This window comes from Clytia hemisphaerica, unplaced genomic scaffold (assembly GCF_902728285.1).
Source record: "Clytia hemisphaerica strain Z4C2 unplaced genomic scaffold, Clytia hemisphaerica genome assembly, whole genome shotgun sequence".
In the NCBI taxonomy this organism is placed as follows: Eukaryota; Metazoa; Cnidaria; class Hydrozoa; order Leptothecata; family Clytiidae; genus Clytia; species Clytia hemisphaerica.
Window position 1 is genome coordinate 406654 of NW_027104076.1, and position 11642 is coordinate 418295.

The 11642-nt window shown below is 35.3% G+C and overlaps 2 protein-coding genes and 1 pseudogene across 2 annotated transcripts; all 3 read right to left on the reverse strand.

The window, feature by feature from the left end:
- Nucleotides 1–3432: 3432 nt before the first annotated feature.
- Nucleotides 3433–8327, reverse strand: LOC136812570 (acetyl-CoA acetyltransferase, cytosolic-like). Its single transcript, XM_067069099.1, has 7 exons — nucleotides 8103–8327; nucleotides 7139–7320; nucleotides 6609–6726; nucleotides 6002–6145; nucleotides 5527–5810; nucleotides 4935–5045; nucleotides 3433–4074 (listed from the first exon to the last, which is right to left on the reverse strand). Exons 1-7 carry the CDS (start codon nucleotides 8293–8295, stop codon nucleotides 3901–3903), a joined length of 1206 nt encoding a protein of 401 aa, XP_066925200.1. The 5' UTR covers nucleotides 8296–8327; the 3' UTR covers nucleotides 3433–3900.
- A 698-nt stretch (nucleotides 8328–9025) lies between these two features.
- LOC136812575 (uncharacterized) lies at nucleotides 9026–9948 on the reverse strand (annotated as a pseudogene).
- A 777-nt stretch (nucleotides 9949–10725) lies between these two features.
- LOC136812577 (uncharacterized) lies at nucleotides 10726–11642 on the reverse strand. Its single transcript, XM_067069104.1, has one exon. The coding sequence runs from the start codon at nucleotides 11585–11587 to the stop codon at nucleotides 11072–11074; it is 516 nt and encodes a 171-aa protein (XP_066925205.1). The 5' UTR covers nucleotides 11588–11642; the 3' UTR covers nucleotides 10726–11071.

Sequence of the window (11642 nt, forward strand, 5' to 3'; positions counted from 1 at the left end):
AACACGCGGCTGTGAAGATTGATTGAAATATTTCTTTCGTTGAAACATGCTTTTTTATATCACCTCATCATCGTTCGTTTGAGTTTCGCCGAAACAGAAAGTCAGTAAAAAGGTATGAATTTGGTCAAGAGTGGATATTCTGACGAAATTCAATCTAATCTAATGTAATCCATAATCAACTCGTGCCTTTATGACATTTTCAACTGTAGCGGTCATTTGAGAGGCAATGTCCACAGGGTTAATGGGTCAATTAACATAATCATAATCACCCATCTGTTTAATTACAGTTGTCTATGAAGACTTGACAAAGTTAAATGGGGGCTCTGATTTACTAAATCTTGAAATAAAGTTATTTGATGGTAACTGTTCAAACTTACAAGGCTACAAGGGGTTTTCTAAACTTTACTGAAATTAAGAGTGTGGGAGAAATCAAGACCCTTTCTCATCACACCAGGAAGTTCAGATTGAAGTAAATTGAATGATCAAAGATTATCATGGTAACGTAATGTTGCCATGGTAATGCTAGTGTTTGTTGACAAGCAACTAAAAGTTTTTCTATACAAATGGAATGTAGTTTACTCTATGAAACATAGTGTCCTCCCCCTGGATTCAGGGGGAATGGGTTTTGAGGCCAAAAGGATGTATTGGGAAAATAATTTTTTTTGAAGCCAGGGTGGAGAAAAACAAGGGGGAATGGAAAATTTTCATTCTAGGCATGGGGGACTCACCAGAATTATTCAAAATTGAAAAACATTTGGTTTTATGAGATTATGTTTTGATCAAGAATATCAAGATCATAGAATATTTGAGTTATCAAATTTATCAAATTTAGAAGTCAAAGCATGACTTTTGTTTCTTTCTAGGTTATTAAAATTGCAGACCATGGAAATCTGCTGATTGTAAGTAATGAATGTTTCACAATCCATCTCTTATACCCAAAGCCTATTCACGACAACTCCAACAACAATCTAATGAACGTTAAATTAACATGGTAAAATTGTAATTGTAGTTGTGCAAGTTAGATGATGAAATGGGAAGCACTTCATATAGGGGTTCGTGGTTGGCGTAGGTGCGGTATTGCCCCTTTTTCGGGTGGAGTGGCGGAATTCGACGCAAATTCTGCCATGGTGGAACTTCTTTCCACAGTGAGGATGAAAGTTTCTATCGAAATCCAAGTGGGGAAAGAAATTCTATTGTTCCAAGGTCAAAAATCAATTGGGGATGGTTTTGGAAATATGCAGTTTTCTTTCCATTGAATTTCAAATGGGGTTGAAACAAAGTCAATTTTCCGGTGGGACTGAAATATGGCATTTTTCTCACCGGGGACGAAATTCCTGTGGGCAAGGACTCCCAGCGGTGGAAGGGGGTCCAAGCGGGATATATAAGAATGCCAAAAATTAATATATAAAAAACACAATATGATTTCTTTATGGCACCTCTTGACTACCATCCGCAGGCTTTTCTATGGACCTCTGTGTCCTGGGTCTTACACAAACTATTGTAGTTTATTTCAGTCCAGTAGCAAGCATTTAAAAATAATGCAAGGGTTGGAGTAATAGAAGTAATAGTACAACCAATAAACAAATCAATCAATAGCAAAAACAAATATAACCTGTCTCTACTAATATTACAATAATCATCAATGTATCCTGTAGGATATTACACCAACAGTAATATGTCCTTGAGAGAAAACAATAATTTTGCAAACAGAAATAGTTAACTATTTCCATGTTAATTACTCCAGATGTTACAAATATAAAGAGAAGATTATTTTTAGATGATCGACTGAAACAAAGGAAGGATAAAGCAGAATGAAAAGTAATTTAATCCTTTCCTGACTGTTCATAGAATGCTTAAAAGACGCCTCTAAATGGCAAGATTAGATGGAACACCCTTGTCAGATGACTTAACAATATTAGTGAAAGAATGTTCAAGTATTTTCAGTGTATTAGTTTCGATCTTGTTTGAACGTTTATAGAACGTTTGAAGAATCTGCCAGTGTGGAAAGAAAACAAAACATTTTTGACAGGTGGCTTGACAATAAAAAAGAGAATTCTTGGCTATTTGGCAGGATATGGCAAACGAGGCAATTAATTGAGCAATACACTCTTTTTTATAAGAATACGAAATGTATAAGAACAATGGCTTTTAAATGTGAAATAATTAAGAACAGCAGAGCCATAAAAAGACTACTTCTTATAAAATAACTGTCTTATGTGTTGTCTGTGCGCTTTTTCATAGAATGTAGAGGGGTCAAGCTCCCATTAATTTTCGGGGGGAGGGGCTAATGAAAATAGCCCCAGCTTAATTTTAAGAATGTAGCCCTACCTAACCTTAAATGGAAAATCAAAAAAAATTGTGCTCAAAAGTTACAAAAGTTACAAAAGTTACAAAGCCAAAGTGATGCACAATACATCTAATTTGAGTTCCATAAAAACAGATAAAACTGTCACCACCTCCAAATTTTCAAAAAAAATCTGTTTATTTTCCAATTGACTATCTGGTGATAGAGAGTTCTAGCGCCCGCAACTGAGCTCGGTCCATACATTCACCACTTTTAAGCTTCACTTTTTCTTGCCTGAGAAAGGTTAAAGATTCGCTTTTATTTCATTGGCTCCCAGCACTAAAAATAAATCCCCATTTAGCCTCCTCCCCATAAAGCTAGGGGAATGCATACAAAGTTTCTACAACAAGGTTGAACCACCTTTGACCCAAATGAATGTGTGTTTGACAAATTTGACAGACTGAAACCATCGCACGATATGGGGTGGATTGCTGAGTCAGTATATAACTACCTGACCTCGTGTTGAGATCGAGCAATCGAGCAGGCGACTTGGCAAGATTACATTCGAAAGTGATTAGAGAATTCAAATGGAAAGGTTGCAATCTTATGAACTGAATAAAGATTATGACTTCTTTCAGATGTGATGACGACATACAAAATATCCAAAAACGGAAGCGGGGAGACTGGGGAGACTTAAGCCTTCCCACTTTAGAGCAAATAAGAATTTTCTCAAATTCCTAGTGAATTTTATCTCATTTTGAGCCTTCAACCTCCCCACTTTTACGGTTGTTCCGCAGGCCCTAAACTTTCAATACTATCTCTCAGAAGGAGTTTAACCCAAAGAAGCATATCAGATTAAATTTCATAAGAACTTTGCATGGTAATCGTTGTTAGATTCGAGAGAAGATAGATGATGACAAAATCAAGCCCCCTCGTGTATCTCATTACAAAACAATTTAAATTTGTTATAATGACAGATAAACCTATGATATGCAGAAGAAAATCATTCTTAATGAAGTGCTTGCTTCATCAGTCTTAATTAGATTAAAAGCCTAATTAATTTCTTTAATGACAAAATGAGAAGCATTATGGTAAATACTGTTTCAAGGAATTATGATCAATGGGAAAAAAGAAAAAGAAATCATACCTCGAGGCATCTTTTTTAGTTTTATTCTTTTTCTAAAAAAAAAACAATAACAAATAAATAAATTGATTTCCAAAAAGTCTAAAAATTATTTAAAAAAGTGCTTATCATGCGTAATAATGCACCCATTCTAGATTTCAGACAGATTTGAATTATAAAATAAAACAGAAATACTCATATCATATTTTGTCACGGCGGTTATACCCGCTAAAGATAACTGTTCATGTCGAACAAATTAAATTTAGTGTTAGCTATTGAGTTAAACCGTTTTGTTTTCCCCTCGAAATGATTAAAAAATGCATCTCATGGCTTTCATTAGCAAAAAATAGCATATTTCAGTGGTAGCAGAGTCATCTGAGAGCTTTATCCCTTTACCAACACCACTACCATTAGCACAAAAAGCCACGAAAAAGTTGACTTTACCATAATTCAGTTCAACTGTAATAGCTCTAAACAAATCATTATTTTTCTACTAATTCAAGCGTTCAACACAAAGGGCAATGCCCATTCCACCGCCAATACAGAGGGCGGCGACACCTTTCCTTTTATTCATTCGTTTCATGGCGTGTAACAGGGTGACAAGTATTCTACATCCAGAGCAACCAATGGGATGTCCAAGACCTATGGATCCACCACAAACATTGACCTGAGTAAAAGACAAACAATTTAAAATGAATAAGTAAGTCGCAGTCGGAGGCGACCCGAAGGCTCCTCCTTTTTCGATAGCTATCTACCCGGTAGGGGAGGGTGCCACTCTTTCTCCCTGGATTTCTCCACTTATCCTTGATCATTCTCTTAATTGCTGAGCACCAAGCAGAGAGGCAAGTAACATTTCAAGAATCTTTTGTATGAACCGGCTGGGGGTTGAACCCACAACCTTGCGAACCGTAGCCGGATGCTCTACCACTACACTACGGTCACATTAAAATGAATAATCGGGTTCTTCCAATAATCAATATATCAAATATTATGACGAAAATAATATCCTACACCATATCAGTTGAACATGAATTGAAAAAAAAATCTTGATATTTTTCATTTTACACCCCATTATCGTTCACTTCAGCACCCCCGATCTATGGTTTAGGTGAAGAATCCCTGAAGGATTTTAGCTTTCGATAACTTGTAATTCTCTGTTTCTGGTCGGGACAAATGTCTTCCTCAATTAGACACAATTTATTATTACTTTTCAAAAATATACACTGAAAATTAAAAGCCCGCGGTAGAACTTAAAGTAGACGATCTACTGATTTTTCCAGACCATTTAACGAAAAAATAGACTAAATTTTTCAAGAAAATGCACCGTAAGAATCAATGTTTCACAAAATTTATTCAAATTTTCCATATAAAAATGTCCATGTATTTTCCATGTAATGGTCCTATTATAAAGGCTTAACTTCGGGCCGCACAACACGGTCGTTTTTAAATAGAGTGCCCGAACCCAGGACTCAGAGGACTCAGATTAAAAGACACCTCTCAAGTGGAAAACTTGCGAGAAGAACTCACTTTTTCGATTGGAACGTTTAATTCTTTGACAACAGCGATGGATTGTGATGCAAAAGCTTCGTTCAACTCGAACAAATCTACTTCATCCAACGTCCAACCAGCTTTGGCGACCTAGAAATACATACAAGTTGTTTAATTGGCATTATAGTATTGTGAGGAATGCAATAGTTTATAAAGGTTATCGAGACCAAGTTTTCCTTTTGAAAATTGTATAAAAATATATAAGTCAATTCTGGGCATACATCTCGAGGTAAGAATCATTTTCGGTTTCACAACTTAGAAAATTTAAGTTTACTTTTTTAAGGTCTAGAAGAAAAATGACAAAACACAGATATACATATGAGAAGTAACTAAAGTTAAACCAAATTTGTTTTTAATCATCTTTCACCCACAGTTTAAAAACTAAATAAATTTGGATAATAATTATTTCAGCTCAGGATGAATTCAAAAAAGGCAATGTGAAACTTTCAAGACTCCTTTCAAATCCCCTGCATATCATAATAAGACATCTACACAAGAATGTTCGTCGAAACAGTCAACAATTTATAATTATTTTCAATAAACAATAAAAGCTATTCAAAACAAATCTTACAGCTTTTTGAACAGCTCCTACAGGTGCCACGCCCATGATCGAAGGATCAATTCCAACTTGTGCCCAGGAAACTATTCTCGCTAATGGTTCCTCTTTGACATTTAGCCTCTGTGCTTCTTCGAGAGTTGAAAGTAGAACACAGGCTGCACCATCATTGATTGTAGAACTATTGCCTGCTGTCACTGTTCCGCTACCATCTTTAATGAAAGCTGGGCGTAATTTTGAGAGTGTTTCGGCAGTGGTGTTGACTTTTGGTGATTGGTCTTCTGTAACAGTTATAGTTTCTTAAAATTGAAAGTGAAAGATGCAAGATTATGACCTCTTAGTGGAGAGCTTTATCAATGTTTCAATTCGATTTATTTATCAAAACATTGGTGCACCGAAATGAAACCCCACATATAAATCTCGCTCTACAATTAGCGGACAGTAATTTTTGAAACTGACTAAAATCACCGAAGAAGTCGATTTTATTTACCTCTACGTTGTTTAACTTCAACAGGGACTATTTCACCGGCAAAAGCATTCTGTGTTAGTGATTGTCCAATCTTTTGTTGTGAGTTGGCCGCGAATTTGTCTTGTTCTTCGCGGCTGATGTTCCACTGTTTTGCAACATTTTCAGCTGTTTTAAGAAAGCAAAGCAAATTAGTGGAACTTCTCACTCGGTTAGGTTGTATGCCTGGGAGGATCTCAAGGTAAGAGACTTTCCTTAGGTGCAGCCTTTAGGGATACGCTTTTCAGGCCTAGGGGCCACACAAGCGGTCGTTATTAAATTGAGTGCCCCCCCCCAGACCTGTATATTGGGTTTTAAAAAGAGGCGGTCTCGTTTTCTCTCGTACACGTTTTTCTTTTTAACAAACTATAAAAGAACATATAAGGCTTCGATGGCCAAAATATTAAGAAAATGTTAGAAACAATTTAAGGCTTTGTGTTGACTCAAAATTACCCCTGAAAAAGGCGGAATACAAAGGGGTAATTAATAATGACAAGAGAAATGACAAAATATGTTACAGTGGATGTTTTGATTGTGTACAAACTGTATACACAGCTTATGTTTACACCAATGAATGGAAGAATATAATCACCGGTGCTTCCCATGAGATATCCATGAAAAGCATCAGTTAGACCATCATTCAGCATAATGTCTGTCAATGTTCCATTCCCAAATTTCACTCCACTTCTCATGCCAACGCAATGTGGGGCCTAGAAGTTAATATTTGAAAACAAGTAGTGAGAGTATATTAAATGATAATTCAAGGACAATACATTTGAGAAAAACTTGCGAACATTTTTTAATCCCTAAGTGTTAGCACAAAAATTCTGCAGATGGTGAGAAAAGCAAGAAATTTCCCACAGATAATCATAAGGAGTCTTAATTTTAAACAGTAACTCCTAATTATATCTTCTCTGGCCACCTGACAGATGGCGTCATTTGAAGGCTAAGAAAAGGTCATATCAATCGGAACCGGCAGAACCGGGGTTTTTCCATCCAACTTTGTCGAACTTAATTGAATTTTATTAGATTAGTGGGGCCTGGAAAATATGCCTTGAATATTTTAGTCTACCAGAACTACCTCTTTACTTTCATATTGAGTAAAAGAAGAAAATAACATACGTTAGTCATACTTTCTTGTCCACCAGCAATGACCACATTATTATCACCACATTTGATGGATTGGTAAGCATTGGCAACCGCTTTCAGTCCTGATCCACACACGAAGCTGAGAGTATGTGCTGGTACACTAAACGGGATCCCTGCTTTGACGGCCGCCTGTCGAGCTGGGTTCATACCCTGACCTGAAAGGATTCATCAACTTTCATCAACAGTGGAATTTCCATAACTAGAACACACAGGGCGTTGAAATCTGTTCGACTTACAGAAACATTTTTGAGAAGTGTTGGCTGAAGAGAGTCTTGGCCGACTTATAGACATTCGATTTACAGAGGTTCGAACTATGGAGACTAATACAATATTTCATAATCAAGACAATGGGATTTTCGGCTTTTCGTCACCATCATTATTTATCAGAAATATTTGTGTATTCATCAATTACAAATCGATAAAATATACAGTATGATACAGTATCCATAATTCGTACCTCTATAATTCTCTATAATTCGAATGTCTCCCTAACAATGTCTTATAAACCTTACTCTTTATCTCGAAATTTGCTTAACTCGAACAAAATTACGTTTCCTGTGCGTGCTCGCGTTATGGAAACCCCACTGTAATTAAGCACCGAATGTATTTTTTATTTATTTTAAAGTCTAGTGCTTTGAGAAGAAGAGCTAGGGGCCTATATCAAAATTCAGAAAGATGTGTAATGCTTAAAAGGATTTGTTTTTTCTTCAAGTTGGAACCGTGGTGTGTGCTAATAAAACACCGACTAAAGGTTTGTGGATACGACTGCATAAAGAAGATGCAAAATAATTAAAATTTCCTTCACGAGTAGTATCAAAAGAGTCCAGTCGTCGTTGTGCTTATAACGAGCTCTTTCAAAAATTATAACAGTAGAAGAGAAATTATGATTAAGCTTTGTGATTTGAATTAAAATAAAGAGATCAAAATAAATTCATACCAGCAGTGAAGACTTGACCAAGGATCACTTCTGAAACATTTTCTGCTGGTAATCCAGTAGTCTCTAATAATTTATGAATGACAACAGATCCAAGTTCATGAGCTTTCAATGTTGCTAATGATCCGTTCAAGTCACCAATGGGTGTTCTGTATGCACCATAAATGAGAACATCTTCTCGTGAGTAATTTGACATTCTATTTGTATTGTTTTTTATTATGTTATATGCTAAAATAAATGCAGATATAATTGTCTTTAATGTTGTTAGAGACCGTAGTGCATAGGCAGAGCATTTGATTACGATGTGAAAGGTTGTTGGTTCAATTTGGGCCGCGCCAAACTAAAGGAGGCCACCAGTGGTAATTCTGATCACGAGATCACGCAATTTTTTGTCTTCAATCACGATCACGAAAATCAGCAAAAAATTTAGATGACCACGCATCACGGCTCAAAAATCTCTCAAATCACGATCACGTTTTGACCTCTGATAACGAAATCACGAAAAAAATGTACAAATCACGTTATCACGCAAAAAAAATCCAATCACGCCATCACGAAAACCGCTTGGGGCCTCCTAAAATTGTACTTAATACAAAATGGTATTTAATGTCTTTCTGGTTGATGTTAAGCAATTAAAAGAAGGATCAAGGATAAGTGAAGCAATCCAGGGTGAAAGAGTGGCCTTTGGGTAGGATAGCAATCGAAAGAGGAGCCTTCGGGTCACTGTGGTGGAAGACTTATTGGTAACTGTTGAGAATCCCTTATTTTGATAAGTTCAATAGCAGTTACAATTTGGGCTAGCTTCAACCAAAACAAAAATGAGAACTTTTTAATGTCACGCTTTTCTTGAAAATAATAAAGAACAAGAAAGATAGCAAGAAGATAATCAAGTGGCAAAATATCAAAGAAATTTATCCTCATATATATAATTTCAGAAGAGGCTTAAAATTTCTTAGCAACAACAATGGCATAAATGTTACTTTTACAAAGAAATATACATCAAGAGCAATCAGCTTAAGTTATATACTAAGATTACAATTGTTCCTTCATAAAAACCTCTGCCTTTCCAGTTATTAGAGTTTTGGATGACAAGTAAATTTTGCTGCATAATTTTAATCGAGTTTTGAAAATATTTCTGCATCAGATATTCTCTGTAAGATAATGTCTTAGAAGAAATAAGCTCTAAAAGAAACATAACTTAATTTAATTTGCTTTCTTTAGACTGACGTTCACTACAAAATCAAAGGGTCTTGAAGTTATTCCAACTTTAAGTATTTCTCAATATCATTGACACAGCCATTCGGTTCAACCGAGGGCGAGTATCTGGCAACAGGCTGGCCTTGTTTGTCACACAAAAACTTCGAAAAGTTCCATCTAATATTATCTCCTTCGAGTAAATCTTGTCGATTATCTCTTAGATAATTGTATAAAGAATTGGTTGTATCAACGATCACAGATTTTGTTTTTGTCCTCAAATACTTGAACAGTGGATGTGCCATATCTCCATTGACTTCAATCTTTGAAAATAAGTCATATTGAGCACCATTAGCTCTGGCAAATTCTTGTATTTCCTGATCTGAGCCAGGTTCTTCATTCTCAAATTGGTTGCATGGGAAAGCTAAAATTCGAAGACCTTGCTCAGCATATTTTGAATACAGTTCAGCCAGCTGAGTGTAGTTGGTCTTTGTTAGACCTCATTCACTCGCCACATTGACAATATAAGTGACACATCCTTTGTATTTTGATAGTTCCACAACTTGACCGTCAATGTCCAAAACTTGGAAATCAAAAATAGATTCTGCTGTTTTTGGATCAGGATGATTCTTCAACATTTTTTATTTTTGATCTTCTTAAAAATATTAAAAACAGTATTTTGTTAATAATAAAACAGAACAGACGTGAGGTGTAACAGAATATGTGAGACTAAACAGAACAGATGGGTTTCTAAACATTTTCTAGAGGGCCCGATATCTGAGGAAAAAGAAAATTGCTGGTAATAATATATACAGTGAAAAAAAAACTAGAGATTCAATCATTATACAATGTTATAGAGATAGTAGGGGGAAATTTGTAAAATCGCTCGACTGTTTTGTTAGAAGCACTTGTTATACATTTTTGGAAAGCTAAGGGGTAGGGGAATCGAAATTAATATGTTTCCAAATTTTTTTCGGACACTTTGGTGTGATTTTCGGACAAATATGACGGTCTCAGGCAAAAATCATAGGGTTAAAAATTAATGAAAATTTTAGCTCGTATATTTTTGGAAAGCTCTCAAAAAAATAAGATTAGAGATATATTGCAAGTATAGGTGATTTCTGTACCTAACTCGAGATATTAACCCTTGAAAACCGTGTTTTTCAGCCAGAAACAGCTATTTTGTCCAGTTTTTGCGCTTTTTGAAGCTCAATATCTCGAGTTAGGTACTGAAATCACTTATACTTGCATTATATCTCTAATCCTAATTTTTTGAAAAAATGTATAACAAGTGCTTCTAACAAAACAGTCAAGCGATTCCAAAAAATCAACAAAATTCCCCCTACTAAGAATGAGGTGGCAGAAGAAGACTCATTTTCTAAAGTAGTGTCTTCTTTTGACAGTCAAGGTTGTATCGATGATATAATTGTAATCATTTATCCAAAATATTCTTTATTTTCTCAACAGACTCGAATGTTTACAAGAAAATATTGCCTGAACTGCATTTAACAATAAATTCCTGAAATAAAAAACATATATATACATCAGGAACAACTAACCTTTCTATTCAAAAGGTTTATAGTTGTCCCTTCATAAAAGTCTTCAAATAATGAGATAATAAAATATAATGAGCCTATAAAATTATTCTAATGTGCCCAAAATATGAAAAAATAAATTCTAATTTATCAACATGAATGCATAATTCGTCTGTGTATAAAAGTTTAAAATCTTAAGTTAATCAAAAACTAAAATGATGTTTTGTGAACATAAAATGAATCCTATTTTGCTAACTGTTTTTCGATGTCTTTAGTACATGACATTGGGCCAGTAGTAGGTGCATACCTAGCTTTAGGTTGGCCATTCTTGTCACATAAGAATTTTGAAAAGTTCCATTTAATCTTATTACCGAGTAGTCCCTTTTGTTTTTCTTTCAAATATTTATATAATGGGTGTGCTGTATCACCATTGACGTCAATTTTTGAGAACAAGTCATATTCTGCGCCATGGGCTTTGGCGAATTCCTTGACCTGTTCATCTGATCCTGGCTCTTGCTTTCCGAATTGGTTGCACGGGAAAGCCAAAATTCGAAGACCTTGCTCAGCATATTTTGAATGCAGTTCAGACAGCTGAGTGTAGTTGGTCTTTGTTAGACCTCATTCACTCGCCACATTGACAATATAAGTGACACATCCTTTGTATTTTGATAGTTCCACAACTTGACCGTCAATGTCCAGAACTTGGAAATCAAAAATAGATTCTGCTGTTTTTGGATCAGGGTTTTGTAACTCTGCCATTTTCTTATTAATTTTAATCTCTGTAAAAAAGTTTTGAAAATGTAGAAAGACATTT